This window comes from Planococcus citri, chromosome 4, assembly GCF_950023065.1.
Source record: "Planococcus citri chromosome 4, ihPlaCitr1.1, whole genome shotgun sequence".
NCBI classification, from domain to species: Eukaryota; Metazoa; Arthropoda; class Insecta; order Hemiptera; family Pseudococcidae; genus Planococcus; species Planococcus citri.
The window spans coordinates 54,618,111-54,633,181 of record NC_088680.1 but is presented as its reverse complement, the minus strand read 5'-3'; the positions used below and the strand labels follow the sequence as shown (position 1 = coordinate 54,633,181).

Genomic DNA, 15,071 nt, shown 5'->3' with positions numbered 1-15,071 from the left:
GTTTTTTTTTTCACTTTTTTCATTTTTTTAAGTGCCTCCGCCTCCACCTCCGGCTCCATTATTAGAAAAATTTCAGGTACCTCTTGTTCCGGCTCTCAGAGCAAAAAAATCCGAAAAAGGTACCCTCCGGGGGGCTCCCACCCTACCCCTCCAGCCTCCAGGCCACCACTCGGACCACTCCGCTCCGCGGTCCGATCCCTCAGATGATTCAGAAAATTGAAAATTATTAAAATATTTCAATTTATTTTTATTTAATTTAAAATTTAATTAAATTTTAAATTTAAAATAAAATTTTTTTAAAAAAAAAAAGAAAAAGTTATGGAATTACGTTAGCAGCGACATCTTGTTAAACAAGCTATAATTAATTTATGATTTGTGATTGGGCTGTTCATGAGTGATAGTAGGTGTCTTTGTATCTTGTATCTTATCTTCTTCCCGCTAAAGTTCTAGATTAGGGAAGTATACGCATACGCCATTTTGGTTCGACACAACGGATGTAAACAACATTAGAACGTATGTACGCATACAATCTTACGTGTAAAAAATGCAATTTTTTCGATTGTTCGCGGGTTCGGGTGAATTTTTAAGTAGTTTCCAGCTAAAGACAATGAAATTTCCTATCGATTGATGTTAAATTTTTGTTATTTCGCGCAAAATTGACGATTTTCTGAATACTTATATTATCCGATTTTTTCATACTATATGTGTCAACTTCAAACTAAAAATACTCGAAATCTTCAGTGAACACACAGGTATTTTAATATAGCAAAATGTTCGTAATTTCTTCGTCTTTAAAATGAGTGTTTATCGAAAGCTCTACATGCAACCGTTCAAAAGTTGTAGAAGTTTAAAGTTGCGAAAACAATGCAAAAACCAACCGCGGATGGTAAGTATTGAACTTTGAATTACTAGAATTACTCAAAATTTTCAACGAACACATAGGTATATTAATACAGCAAAACGTTCGTTATTTTATCCTTTTTAAAATGGGTCTTTACCGAAAGCTCTACCTTCTACCGTTCAAAAATTCTTGAAGATCAAAGTTGCGGAAAATGTTCTACAATCAACACTAAGTGACTGATAACAGTGATAACACAATTTGAACACTTTCCGCAACTTTGATCTTCAAGAATTTTTGAACGGTAGAAGGTAGAGCTTTCGGTAAAGATCCATTTTAAAAAGGATAAAATAACGAACGTTTTGCTGTATTAATATACCTATGTGTTCGTTGAAAATTTTGAGTAATTCTAGTTCAAAGTTCAATACTTACCATAGTTACCATCCGCGGTTGGTTTTTGCATTGTTTTCGCAACTTTAAACTTCTACAACTTTTGAACGGTTGCATGTAGAGCTTTCGATAAACACTCATTTTAAAGACGAAGAAATTACGAACATTTTGCTATATTAAAATACCTGTGTGTTCACTGAAGATTTCGAGTATTTTTAGTTTAAAGTTGACACATATAGTATGAAAAAATCGGATAATATAAGTATTCAGAAAATCGTCAATTTTGCGCGAAATAACAAAAATTTAACATCAATCGATAGGAAATTTCATTGTCTTTAGCTGGAAACTACTTAAAAATTCACCCGAACCCGCGAACAATCGAAAAAATTGCATTTTTTACACGTAAGATTGTATGCGTACATACGTTCTAATGTTGTTTACATCCGTTGTGTCGAACCAAAATGGCGTATGCGTATACTTCCCTAATCTAGAACTTTACTTCCCGCTTTGAAAACATAACATTTTCATTTCACTCAAAAAGCTTCGGAAATTCAAAATTGTTCATATTTTGTTCTGGTTTTTCCTCAGCGCGTTTTATTCACAACTTGTATTGTTAAAACACAGACTTTTACAGAATACTTTCTTCACGATGAGGACCAATGGTGCTTTACTGGGAAAATGTACATCGAAACGTGTTAGCATGATTGGAACTGTCCAAGTTGTGAGTACTTATTTTTTTGTACTCGCTTTCATTTTTTGTTTTATGAGTTGTAAGATCTTTACTTTGTCTCATACTTCTTGATTGCTCATCGGATATGTTGTACTTCAGGTATTACCGAATAACATGGCGTTCAATATTCTATCCGGTGATAGTTTCAATATAACAGTCAACCTGAAAGAACCATTGACAGAAAACGTAACTGGATTAGTCGAAGTTCATGGAATTGCCAAGGGTCCGTCAACCATTGAGTGTGATTATTATATACTATTTCCAGTCGAGTTAGCTAAGACATACGGTAAGCTGGATTCATCTGCATCAGTTAATTTTGCTTCCTTTTTACTGATATTTTAGAGTACTTTTTTCTATATTTTTTATGTTGTATTTCTTTTGCAGATGCAACTGTAGATAATGAAGCTGTGAATCTAGGATATCATATCGCCAATGCCTGGCACTGAAGTTCCATTTTTATTATTATTTTGTTACCTATGTAAGTTCTTTCGTTCATTTTATTATTACTTGAAATTTGTTGATTTTCTGAGTAATTCGATGCACTATTTTTCCCCTTTGGAATAAACATTATTTTAATGAAAAACTTCTTGAAAAGTCGATTGATTTTGTGCATTTTATTCGTAATAAAAAGCTGTTATAAAATATGTAATTTACTATTTAAATGATAAATGAACTTTTATTTTATATATTTTTTCATCTACAAAATCAAATTTATACTCCTGTGATTAAGACAAATAACAAAACATTTCATATAAAAATATTAAATTGTTTCAATTTGAAGATGTTTAACATAAGGTACTCTTAAATTATTATTTAACAAAAAAATGTTCATATCATACCTTTATAAAGTAAATAAATTTATGTAAAATGGTTAACATCTTGTTACTCTATGGTAGGTACCCAGGGTAGGTACACCTCTTTTTTAAACAAAACCATTGAATTTATCGTGAACTGATCGATTAATTGGGTCAAAATTTTTATTTACGAAGTCACTGATTAGTGAATGGAGATCTGTCAATTGGAATGAAGTTTTTTTTGGTGTACTTATTTCACGCTCACGTAGTATATTTTTGTAAAATCAAAGACTTCTTTTCATGCAGGCTGGATGCTGAAATTTCACATGGATAAGTTTTCTTTGTGAATGAAACTAAAACTTGCTGAATTATCGATATTCTATAGGGTCGAATTTTTTTCACAAAATAACTGAAACCCTGAAAAGTCGATGGGATCGAAATTTTGTTAAATTACTAAAACGCGATCTGTCAATCGGATGGATCGATATTTTTTTCATTAAATAAAACTACTGAAACCTGCATGATCTATCAATGGGATCGAAATTCTCATTAAAACTACAACCTGATGTATCTATTGAGTCAAAATTTTTCTTTAAAAGCTACTGAAACCTTACTGAAACCCGATGATCTAGGTATCGATCGACCGATCGGATCAAAAGTTTTTTTTGTTAAAACCTGCTAAAATCCTGATGAATCTACAGATGGAAAAACTTGGTAAATACGGCAATATTCGAATGATGATTTTCGTTACAGTGTTTTGATTGGTTGAAAAAAAAAGTTTCCTTCATTTTCATTGGTTGAAAATTAGAATGAAAAATTTTCCGAGAATTTTCATTTTTTGTAGTGATGTGTCTGTTTCTCAGATTTTCTCTTTGAAGTAAATAAACACTCGATTTTGAGATAAAATAATTTATGTTCACTAAAATTTGTTTCAGAATAAGTTCAAGTTATATAAAATTTCCATCGTGTATTTAATTATTCTCTTCAGTTCATTCTCATGATCATCTGTATCTTTTCCATTTCTAATCATTTTGATATCAGATTTTCCGGCATAGATTTTCGAGTGTTTGATTTGCAGCTTGAAATCACCCAGCAGTACAGGAAATAATTATGATAAGCACTGAATAATGGAAGTGAAAGATATTTTCAATGCCACCGAGTTGGAAAATCCGACAAAATGTTCAGTTGTCCCTCGAATAATAACTTCACAATGCCATTCAGCCAATAGAGGAGCAATCGACTGGTAATTTTTTCTAATCAGAACTGAATTTCATAATCAATTTACGATCTAACCCACTTCTATTTTTTCAGGGGTTGGCATGGTTTATTAGCGTATGCTGCTCAATGTAACGTAGTAATCGTCGATACGAAAAATGTACAGCAAGTGCAGTGTCTGTCCCGACATAAATCTCCCATAAAAAAGGTTCATTCAATATTCTAAAGTGTTTCTCTTTTTCTCTACGAACCATTGTACCATTAATGTACTTTTTCAGATTCTCTGGAGTCCCATTCGGGAAGATGACGATGCTTTGAATCTGAGTTTGGTTTCTGCAGATACGAGCGGATGTATCGGATTTTGGAACGTCAAAGAGGCGAAATTGGTCTCTTTTGTGCAAGAAGGAAATAAACCCGTTTTAGGTACATAGAGATCACAAAAACCACCATAGTCATAATTTTCTGTTAGAAATTAACTTATCTAATTTATTTTGTAGCAATTGAATGGGTCCCTCGTACGAATAAAGATGATCATCTGTATCTAGCTGCGTTACATTCCCCGTACAGCTTAGTCATTTGGAATGTAAATAAAGGCTGGAAAGAATGGAAGAAAAGTTTTACTGATATTTTATCTACTTTCAGTTTTGATCCTTTTGACGGAACTAAATTAGCTTGTACGTATTCATTTTAAAGCATTTCTCTTTTATTGTACGTATTTTCTCAATGTATGCTTTATTACAGTTCTTTGCCCCGATTGCATATTGTTCGTCGATGAATTCTCCGTTTCAAAAATCCCATCGACAAATGGACGAAAATTTTACATTTCGAGTCCACGATTAACAGAAGAAAATCTAAGAACTAGAGATAGGCTTAAGAAATTAATGCGTGGACTGGTTGTTGGTGAAAATAAACCCAAGTTTGTATAGTTCATTATTTGATAACTTCGTAAATTTGAAATGTTTCTAACTTTTTGAATTTTTTCAGACCTGAAGATACAATGACCATATCAGAATGTCTGCAATTGTCTTATCATAGATCTTTAAGAAATCATATTATATTGTTGTATCAACGAGATATTTTATTAATCGATTTACATATCAATATGACCGTAGGAGTAATATCAATTGATAAAACAGCGTCACCTCTTCTACAAGTAAGTCAACATAGATGTACCTACAAGTAGGTATAATTTTAAAAGATGTATAATAATTTGGTTTCCGCTTTCTTAGATTATTTCGTGCAACCAGAGAGATATACTGTATTGTCTTCACGAAACCGGTAATGTTAGCGTTCGAGTTCGTAGAAGGAGCAATTCAACTTTTATGATGGCTTCACCATTTGACACGCCGTTAGATCCGGCCAGCAAATTAGGTAATTATTGTTGTTTTTTTTTTTACTTATTTCGAGAAAAAAATTATTCAACGTAATATTTTACAGATACTTTGACGCCTGCTTATTCTGAAAAATTTCTCTGGTACGATTATCGCTGTCAAAGTGAACCTGTTCGACAAGTAAAGGGAATGAAAATATTAAGCATTGCTGCGTGTCCAATCACCGAAAAACAAATTTGTAAATAACATTGCCACTTTTTCTTCAAATGAAGCGATATCTATTTTAACCTAAAAAAAATGAATTTCGTTTCGCAGGTTTGGTACTGAATACTGGACGATTGGTCTTTTTAGAAGTAGAAAAAACCAATGAAAATCGAGGCGATGGAAAGAAGCAGAATAATCGTTTGCTGAGCGATATTTTCCCTCCTTCTACAACGGTTAGTCTGTTAGTCCATTCGTTACGATGTTAATCAACTTCGCAATAAGCATATATATTTCATTTGATTTCCAGGATAAACTAAATATGCCGACGAATTTAAGGATCATAACGTATAAAATTTTGAATAATTTCAATTGGCCTATCACCGTGGTGAAAAAATGTCCAGCGGATATGATGAGAAATATTACCAGTAATCTGGCTGACAATATTAATTACTTAGCTATCGGCACGAGTGCTGGTCACATTTTATTTTATAATGTTCTCACTGGAGCTATATGTAAAGAATTTTCCGTCCATAATAACCTCGTCAGGTAAATATTGGATTTTTCTCTAATCTAAAATGTGTATCTTTCTGCCGTCTGTATTTAATTCTTTTTTTTTTTACAGAGGAATCGAATGGTGTGATATATCTCATGTTTTGTCTTGGTCACAAACTGATGCCGGTGGCCATAAGGTTAAAAATGAATTATTTGTTACCAATATTATCAATGGACAATATCGTGCTATACGAACCAATATTGGGGCTGAAAGTCCCATCGAGTCAATTCGTGTTTCTCCTTTAAAGTAAGTCTTTCGCTCATCGATCCCTTTACCGAATGAATTTGTTGGAAATCAGTTCTAAATTAATTTATTTATTCAATAGGCAATATTTCGTTATCATTAAGAAGGATGGTAAATTGGAACTTTGGAATTTGAAGAAATTATCTTTTGTAAGAAGTATGCCTGATAAGTTCCCGGTGGTTAAAGCATTGGTAAGTCTCATTTTCAATCAATTATTCAACCCTTGTCAATAAAAATTAAGATCATATTTTTCATTTCCTTTTTTCAGGATTGGTCGCCAATTTACAATCCAAAAAATCGCAGGAAATCAGAAGATAAAAGTAAGAATGAAATGTCCTCCGAATAATTTTTGTATGATGCCAGACTAATGTATTTCATTGCAGGTGATTTACCATCGCCGTCGTCTACCAGAGAACATTTAGTGTTTTGTGATGCAGATTGCATGCTTTATCACTTTTCAGTAGACAATAATTCGTTGCAAGATGGAATTAAAATTCCGCCCGAGGTAATAAAAAGAAAAATCCTCTCGATTTCTTTCGAGAATTTAATTTTTCGTTTTCAATTTCAGAATTTGGTTGCTCCGATTACATCTTTAGCGTTTAAAAGTAATAAAATTATTCAAGCGGATATCGAAGGTCAATTAAATATTTGGGACTTGAAAGAACAAGCGTCTCGAGTTGTGAATACAAATCGAACCTGCATATCAAAAATAAGGTTTTCACCGGGCAAAGGAAATTTGAAACTTTTGATTTTATTCGTCGATGGAGGTGTAGATTTGTACGATTTGAAACAAGTAATTATCCTACATTATGTGATTTTTTTCAACGGAATATATTTCGATATTAAATGACAAATTGTTGTTAATAGATTGCCTCTGAAAGAATAGCTCAATTGAAATGTCCTAAGGATATAGTTAAAGTCATTGATATCGATTGGGCTACATCTTATGCACCTATATTAGTCACCGAAGATGGGTGCATTTTGATAACAGATATTCACTTTCAAAATTATTTCTCTCCTTTAATGGATTACTGCTTCGAAGGTATCAACTTTATCCCAATTATAGCAATTTTTTTCATGTTTTATAAGATATATATTTCTTAACGTTATGGATTTTTCCTAGTTCCTGTTAAATGCCCTGCATTAATACCTAGTCATTTGATTACTGTCGTTCACGCTTGGTTCTCGATGCAAGAGAGTGAAAATTCGCGAAATACTATATTTTTATCTCAACATTTCAATAAAGGTAAGACGAATATAAAAAATTGAATCATTTTGAAATATTTTCAACTGAATTTACATTCAACTTTTGCAGAAGTCAAACAGCAAATAGACTCATTGCCTGTGAATGAATTGAGTTCTTGTACCATGGGTGTAGCTGAGAGAAGCCTATTAATGGCTGCTTTTTTGGGAATGTTGGACGATTTGAAATTCTGGACTGTGGCTTTGTATTACTTGCAAGCTTCCACTTTAAATTCAATATGGTAATTTCAAGAATTAAAGTTTATAAACTTGGAATTATTTTCTACTCATACGATTTGTCTTATTGCAGTGAAAATGAACCTGAAGATAGTGGCAATAAATTCAGTAATAGATATTTTACTCTGCAACCTTTAGATACCTCTTATGATTACCTTTGTGATCGATATACATTCCAGGTACCCATTTTGCCATTTTTTAAAATTGAGTATACTTTTTGAATTTGAATTTTTAATGGAAAACTTTGATTATAGAAATTACAATTGGAACAAGTTGAATTGCACGAATGGAAACGAGGCGATTACCAACACACTCAACGAGTAATCGAAAGGCTTATTTTACTGGGTGAGATGGATCGAGCAGTACAACTGTTGCTGGAAACGGATTTCAATAATACAAATTATTACGCCGATGCCATCAAGTTGGTGAAATGAAATCATTTATTTTGGAAAATAATTTTATATTTTTTTTCAATATTTTAATCGAATTCCAGAGCTTGTCTTTTGGCTACCATACAAACAGGCACCGGAAGTGCTCAAAGCACTATTAAATTAGTAGCTACCAATTTCATAGCTAATGGTAAAATATGGGAAGGTATGTAAATATTTTTCAAAGCCGCCTAAAACTTGACAGAATTAATTCGGAGTTATTAATTTCAGGTGTACAGCTACTTTGCCTGATTGGTAAAGGAGTCGATGCTTGCAGATATTTATTATCTTACGGTTTATGTAGCGCAGCCATGTGGTTAGCCAAAGCTACATTGCCATTTGACGATACCATCGACGTGGTTAAAAAATGCGCTTTGCATTTTAAAAATCAAGGAGATTGGGTAACTGAAGATGACTTTTCATTATACTTCAATTTAATACGTTTTTTTATAGTGCTTATTTTATTCTTAGGCCGAAGCTGTTTTAATTTTAATTTCACAATTTCAATGGGAATCTGCTTTGGAAATATTGTTACAAAATAGTCAATTTGAGAAAGCAGCGTTGCTGTTGTCGTCGTGTAGAAATTTCAACATCACCGTCAACGATGATATCCTTTTTGAAATATTTTGAAATTTTCATTATCGATATTTTTTTGATTTTCTCGATATTCTGAGGTATCTGAAATTTTCCTTAATTCGTATCTTTACAGTTGAGCATACAGGCTGAAAATAAATTCGTCAGTTTGTTGGAAAAGTACGTATCTCTTCAAGTTGATTTCATCTCGAAATGTTGTAATTGATTAACACGATTTTCTCTCTTTCAGGTACAATTTATCGGCAAAATGAACAAATCTTGTCCGCGATTCGTTACCATAGCGTTATTTTTATACTTTTAATAAAACATATTCAACTTTACGAAAACATTTATTTAATAAAAACAAAAAGAGAGACAGAAAGAAAGAAAGAAAAAAAAAGATGAAACAAATTACCATCGGTAATAATTATGAATATAACTTGAATGAGAAAATGGAAAGCATTTCGATGGATCGATTAAACCGGTGAAAAAGCAGCTTTTTATGCAAGCTCAATATACACATATATATTTTATCCAACTTTGGCAGTGGATATTGCCGGTACTGGCAGTGAAACACGCATCCATTTCTGTAATACTATTCGTTTATTGATTCGCAGTACTTCACATCGCCGCTGGGGCGATATTCGTTTTCACGACAGAGTTAAAATTATACACAGGTTAACAATTTGTTAAAATTATTAAAAATCAAATTACAAAATCAAGCTACAATATCACCATTGAAGATCACAAATTAACATATTATTACACGTTTAAAATTTATCAGGTACAGTTGTATACGTAAATTGCACCGAAATAGAACTCAGCTGTTTGAAAATTGATACTCAAGTTGGTTCGAGATTTGAGTGTTTATCTCGCTTCGGCGTTTTCATTCGGTTTCACTATTTGATAGGTAATTAGGTATTCAGGATAGGCCTAAATTAAAAAAAAAAAACAAAATCTCGTAATTCGATATTCACATGTTGCAAAAAAATGTTCACAATGTTGCCTACTTGTTCTCCTCTGTAGACTACATATTCTGGGAAATTTAATCCTCCAGCGCTAGGTCGTCCCATAACAGAATGATGACCCGGAGGTGCGTGGGCCATTTTAATGGCGTTAAACTGTAAGAATGATTTTCCTAACGTGACTCGACAAAGCAATAAATGCCTGTGGCATAAATAACACGATCTATCTTTATGCGTGGGACATCCAGTACCGCCTCCGATACCGTACACGTATTGGTTACTCTTGGACGAATGTTCCGCGAAATAAATACCTGAAAACAAAACAAGTACGTTGATATTTGCAAATCATCTCGAAAGATATATTCGCGAGTTCACTCACCAGCCCCGAACATTCCACCAATGTAAGCGTGTCGTTCATCGAAACCTTTTTGGACGATTGCGTTGATAAATGGCGATCCGTGGAACAACATTCGTTCGTTGGGTTGATTGGTGTTTTCTTCGGCCACCTCGGCACGTCGATGGCAATATCGATCCCATAATTTTTTATTTTGTACTTTTTGTATCTGATATTTTAAAAAAAAAAAATGTAAAAATTTTCTTCAACCGATTAATTTTTTGATACTTGAAGGCGTAATTCAAATTACTTACTCTGATCACATTATAACAACTAAAAATACCGCCAGATTGGCCATTATCGCGATGTTCTCTTATGGTAGATTGAAGTTCGGCTTCGACGGTCATAAATTCTTTATTATCTCGTAATAAATCGATCAATAATGTACCCGCATTAGGACCAAAAGAGGAACTTCCTGCAAAATCGACAAAAACAAATAAAAAAAATTGCAATGAAATTGTTTCATTTTCACTATATTGAAAAAGGATCGAAAAAAACATACCAGTTTGAGAGATAAGTTTTTCAATGCCTTTGATGAGTTTATGTCGATAACCATAGGCACTGATACCAATTTGTTTCAAATCTTCGTGACCCATTTCGGCCAATATATCTAAAGTAATTTGTTCTCTTTCGAATAAATCCAATAAATGATCTAAACCTAAGCTGTAATCGAAAAAATCACAATATTAGCTCATTTCTCGACAATGGGGGGTAAAATGTCCACACATTTACCAACCTATTTAAAAAGGCAGGAATGGTAGCAACGCATGGAGTACTTTGAGGAACATTTTCACTATTACAGGCAGGAGCTGAACAACCATCGCCACGAAACGATGGAACAGGTAACGATACAGATGCACCCGAAGGCATAACAACGGTTTCGTTTTGTTGCAAAACGACCGTAGGTATTTGTACTACAGGGGCTTCGTCGTGCGAGGCCATAGCGTCTTGTAATAACGAACGTACGTCGTCAGCGGTGGCGAGATCTAGAGGAGTTTGATTTTCTTGATTTCTCATAAACGGATCCGCTCCATGAGCCAACTATTGGGAGAAAAATTCGAAATTATCGAAGAACAAACACACGTAGTGTTTTTTTCAGTACCGTAACTTACCAATAAAGCGCTCAATTGGGTTCGACCTTTTTGAGCAGCCTCGTGTAACGGAGTAAATCCCCACTTATCGGTGGCATTAACGGCTGTATTGTATTTTATGAGTAAGGCTGCAATATCCAAGTGCCCGTACGAAGATGCATTATGTAAAGGTATCAGGCCTCCTTTATCTTGAGCATTAACATCGGCACCGTTCTCCAATAAGTACTCTGCGACGTCCAGATTATTATACCCGGCTACGAAAAACAAATCTTTATTTAGTCAACGAACCGATCATTTTAATCAATGAGGAAATATTTGTTTTACTAACCAGCTAAATGCAACGGCGTTGAATTACGTCCTTGTAAATCTCTACAGTTCATGTTTTCAGCTGTTAGCAATCGTTGTAAACGAGCGAGATTTCCTTTCTTAGCAGCATCCAGAAGTGCAGCGTTACCTCGTAACAAATCAGCCACATCTTGATCGCCTTCTTTAACTAAATCTAAAGGAGTAGCTCCGTCACGATTCTTTTTACTGGGATCGGCTCCGTGCTGAAAATATGATACGTATTAAATCACCGAATTGAGTTTTAAAAACTCATAAAATAGAATACCAACTTGTAAGAGTAATTTCACTATGTCATATTTGCCTTTGGCAGCGGCTTCGTGTAAGGGAGTAAATTTCCATAAATCAGCTACATTCACGTTGGCTCCGTGTTTTACAAGCATTTCAGTAACTTCGTAGTGTCCGTAAGAACAAGCATTGTGTAACGGAACCAATCCCCTGAAAGAAGTTTTAAATAAGTAAATGCTTGTTCTTTGAGTCAGTAGTGGTAAAAATTTTGAAAGGATAAGATTAATAAGATGTTGAGCGAGTTTACCCTTTATCTTTGGCATGAACATCTGCTCCTTTAGATAAAAGGTATTCGACTACAGCAACACGATTATAACCGGCTGCGAAATGCAATGGAGTTGAATGCCTAAAACAAGTAAAAATTAAATACGATGTTCGATAATACGCAGATCGATCAAGTAAACCTATTTACCTTCCATCGAGATCTCGGCAATTTACAATATGAGGATAAGTGGTTAACAGTCTTTTAACCTGATCACAGTCACCAGATTTTGAGGCTTCTAATAACTGAGTTTCTAAATCAATAACGGCAGGAGGTGCTATAAAATGAAAAATGAATATAAGTACAACTCATGAGATGAAATTTCTACTGTACATATGAGACACACGAAAATTGAGTTACCTTGTAAAATCGATTTAATATTATCACTTGCTAATTGCATAGCAGTAAAACCTTGTATAGATATAATGGATGTATCTACATTATAAGTTAAAAGTATATGACAAGCTTGAGCATTGTCGTCACGAGCACATCTGTGTAAAGCTACAGAGAGAAAACAAAATTAGTAAAGAAAAGAAATACGTCACCGTAGAATACAAACATCGATACGAACCAGTTTGCCCAAATGCATCTAATGCGTTAACTTTGGCTCCCATTCGAAGTAAAGAATCCATGAGATCATAATGAGACATATCGCAAGCGATATGCAAAGGAGTTAAAAATTCTTTGTTCTTTTCGTTTAAATGAGCGCCTTTTCGAACTAAAATTTCCAATACTTGTTTTCGTTTAGGATACGGTGATGCTGCAACTACATGCTATAAAAATATAAAACAAAATTAATTCCATTTCGTTACAAAATGCCAAAATATTCGTCTCGAATCGATACTCACCAAAGGAGTGTTACCAGTGTACGGATGTTTGAAGTTGACTACGTCAGAAGAAATGTATTTCTTAACTCTGGCTGGATCAGCTATTCTGCAGGCGTCAAGAAGGCAGTGACCTTTATATTCGACTGCAAATTGAAAAATAATTTAGTAAAATTACACTAGACCGAATTCCTAAACTAGGTAGCATACTTACGAGATAATTTTTCTTGCAGTTCTCTCGTAGGTGCTACATCGATAGCAGATTTGGAATGACAGTTTAGTAAAGTAGGATCAGCTCCTTCGCTCAATAGTAAAGAACAAACTTCTACTCGCGATTTAGAAGCAGCTTCGTGAAGAGGAGTAAATTGCCATAAATCCATGGCATTTACATTGGCTCCGTGTTTAATCAACATTTCAGTCACTTCAAAATGACCGTAGGAGCAAGCGTTGTGTAAAGGTACTAATCCTCTGCAAACAACATACGAGATTAGAATTCTGTATCCTTTACAATATTATCATTTCATTTACAACTTACCCTTTATCTTTAGCATGGACATCGGCTCCATGTTGTAATAATAATTGTACTACTCGAATACGATTGTAACCAGCAGCTAAATGCAAAGGAGTTGATCTACGACCATCACTCGCATGACAGTTTACATTCAACGGATTGAGTAAAGCTGTTAATTTATCCTCGGCTCCGGATCTGGCAGCTTCCAATACTTCTTCTTTACGATACTCTCCACTAAGTACGGCTCTAGTACCAGCTTCGGCAAGATCTAGCGCAGTTTTTCCTTCGGTGGTACGAATATTTATATCGGCCCCATGTTGCAATAAAGCTACAATACGTGTATGAAATTAATACCACATGTTTACAAATACCTACGTAATGAGAGCAAGACTTGATTCGAACATACCTATACAGACTTCAGCTTTGCCTTTCAACGCAGCTTCGTGCAGAGGTGTGAAGTTCCAGTTATCACGAACATTAGGATTAGCTCCAGCTTCCAGCAGTAGTCTTACAACATCAGCATGTCCGAACGAACAAGCATTATGAATAGGGTGAAGACCACCATCGTCGCGAGCTTGAATTTGAGCTCCAGCTGATAAAAGGAATTCAACAACGTCTCTTCTCCCATAACCTAACACCAGATTACGTAATGAGTAATGATTGAAGTTAGATCAAACAAAGTATACATTGAATAAGCCATACTGACCTGCTGCAAAATGCAAAGGAGTGGATTTCCTTCCTGCAGTATCTCGAGCATTCACTGTCTGAGATGTTACCAATTTTTTTACTTTAACTAGATCTCCAGATTTGCAGGCTTCGAAGAGTTCTCGTAGTGGATCATTGTTAGTGGTGATGGATAGAATATCGCTCGAAGTTGAATACAAAGGTCTTCGATTCATATCGTCAGCTGATCTGATCACTTCTCATGATTTAAAACGAAACTCGAAACGGTACACAGGGTTCGAGAAATTTACGGAAATAGGGCCATTGATTCGTATACATTAATTAAATTAATCCTTTCTGTATCTACTATCTACGTTTGTGAGAAACAAAAAAAAACACAATTTTTTTACATCTTTGTCAGTTCAACCAACTCGAATATCTTACTTTCTCGGAGTCGCCTGATGAAAGAAGCTAAATTTCCCTTTTTTCCCCTTTCGATTCGCGTAGGAAATTAAAGAGATAGGTTCATGCCCATTTTGAATATTTAATTCATCATTAACCTGCATGTGAACTAATTTCACCAAGTTTTCCCTTGTTTTATAATTTGTATTTAAAAATAAAATTAAATACCCCATTCTATGGGAACCCACTTCCTCTCAGATGATCTAAGTAAGACGAAATACTAACTCAAGTCATACAAGTAAAGTACTCGTACAATACTCGAGGTAAGTACTTCAACTAGGTACAGCAAATACGACAACGACATTGTTTTATTTCAAGGCTTGACCAAATAATAAGCAGCTCATATACTCAAGTTGGATTCTACAAAAAAAAGAATAATTCTCGTTAAAGAGATTGAACTGCATGATTGATTTGAATTTTGAATTAAGAACTTGGTAGGAAATGGTGAAAAAGATTGTACTGCACAATTTTAGTTAGGAATAAAATCAATA

At 34.2% G+C, this 15,071-nt stretch overlaps 3 protein-coding genes across 3 annotated transcripts; 2 read left to right on the top strand and 1 right to left on the bottom strand.

Annotated features, from left to right (window-relative positions):
• Nucleotides 1-1,700: 1,700 nt before the first annotated feature.
• On the top strand, nucleotides 1,701-2,833 carry LOC135843463 (uncharacterized). The gene is made up of 3 exons (XM_065361370.1): nucleotides 1,701-1,949; nucleotides 2,058-2,244; nucleotides 2,343-2,833. Exons 1-3 carry the CDS (start codon nucleotides 1,878-1,880, stop codon nucleotides 2,402-2,404), a joined length of 321 nt encoding a protein of 106 aa, XP_065217442.1. The 5' UTR covers nucleotides 1,701-1,877; the 3' UTR covers nucleotides 2,405-2,833.
• Nucleotides 2,834-3,624: 791 nt separating this feature from the next.
• Nucleotides 3,625-9,125, top strand: LOC135843457 (WD repeat-containing protein 11-like). Its single transcript, XM_065361356.1, has 25 exons — nucleotides 3,625-3,995; nucleotides 4,064-4,175; nucleotides 4,246-4,390; nucleotides 4,465-4,641; nucleotides 4,709-4,883; nucleotides 4,952-5,120; nucleotides 5,197-5,338; nucleotides 5,405-5,536; nucleotides 5,614-5,735; nucleotides 5,810-6,048; nucleotides 6,125-6,301; nucleotides 6,381-6,489; nucleotides 6,567-6,618; nucleotides 6,682-6,803; nucleotides 6,867-7,091; nucleotides 7,166-7,340; nucleotides 7,422-7,544; nucleotides 7,614-7,782; nucleotides 7,851-7,956; nucleotides 8,032-8,198; nucleotides 8,271-8,371; nucleotides 8,437-8,606; nucleotides 8,677-8,813; nucleotides 8,914-8,958; nucleotides 9,029-9,125. Exons 1-25 carry the CDS (start codon nucleotides 3,880-3,882, stop codon nucleotides 9,048-9,050), a joined length of 3,429 nt encoding a protein of 1,142 aa, XP_065217428.1. The 5' UTR covers nucleotides 3,625-3,879; the 3' UTR covers nucleotides 9,051-9,125.
• On the bottom strand, nucleotides 9,110-14,535 carry Tnks (tankyrase). Its single transcript, XM_065361357.1, has 18 exons — nucleotides 14,162-14,535; nucleotides 13,862-14,086; nucleotides 13,480-13,783; nucleotides 13,159-13,412; nucleotides 12,969-13,090; nucleotides 12,692-12,893; nucleotides 12,481-12,621; nucleotides 12,271-12,397; nucleotides 12,106-12,204; nucleotides 11,843-12,008; nucleotides 11,557-11,776; nucleotides 11,250-11,482; nucleotides 10,874-11,178; nucleotides 10,640-10,800; nucleotides 10,392-10,552; nucleotides 10,123-10,306; nucleotides 9,789-10,054; nucleotides 9,110-9,711 (listed from the first exon to the last, which is right to left on the bottom strand). Exons 1-18 carry the CDS (start codon nucleotides 14,352-14,354, stop codon nucleotides 9,646-9,648), a joined length of 3,429 nt encoding a protein of 1,142 aa, XP_065217429.1. The 5' UTR covers nucleotides 14,355-14,535; the 3' UTR covers nucleotides 9,110-9,645.
• Between the last annotated feature and the right edge of the window lie 536 nt (nucleotides 14,536-15,071).

Excerpts from the sequence above, each read along its gene's own strand:
- Tnks (XM_065361357.1), bottom strand. The coding sequence starts at position 14,354 with ATGAATCGAAGACCTTTGTATTCAACTTCGAGCGATATTCTATCCATC. Across the intron at positions 11,777-11,842 it reads TAGTGAAATTACTCTTACAA|CACGGAGCCGATCCCAGTAA; the intron begins GTTGGTATTCTA and ends TCATATTTTCAG. Across the intron at positions 11,483-11,556 it reads AACGCCGTTGCATTTAGCTG|CCGGGTATAATAATCTGGAC; the intron begins GTTAGTAAAACA and ends TGTTTTTCGTAG.
- LOC135843457 (XM_065361356.1), top strand. The coding sequence starts at position 3,880 with ATGGAAGTGAAAGATATTTTCAATGCCACCGAGTTGGAAAATCCGACA. Across the intron at positions 4,391-4,464 it reads AGGAAATAAACCCGTTTTAG|CAATTGAATGGGTCCCTCGT; the intron begins GTACATAGAGAT and ends TTTATTTTGTAG. Across the intron at positions 8,959-9,028 it reads TTCGTCAGTTTGTTGGAAAA|GTACAATTTATCGGCAAAAT; the intron begins GTACGTATCTCT and ends TCTCTCTTTCAG.
- LOC135843463 (XM_065361370.1), top strand. The coding sequence starts at position 1,878 with ATGAGGACCAATGGTGCTTTACTGGGAAAATGTACATCGAAACGTGTT. Across the intron at positions 1,950-2,057 it reads TGATTGGAACTGTCCAAGTT|GTATTACCGAATAACATGGC; the intron begins GTGAGTACTTAT and ends GTTGTACTTCAG. Across the intron at positions 2,245-2,342 it reads CGAGTTAGCTAAGACATACG|ATGCAACTGTAGATAATGAA; the intron begins GTAAGCTGGATT and ends TTTCTTTTGCAG.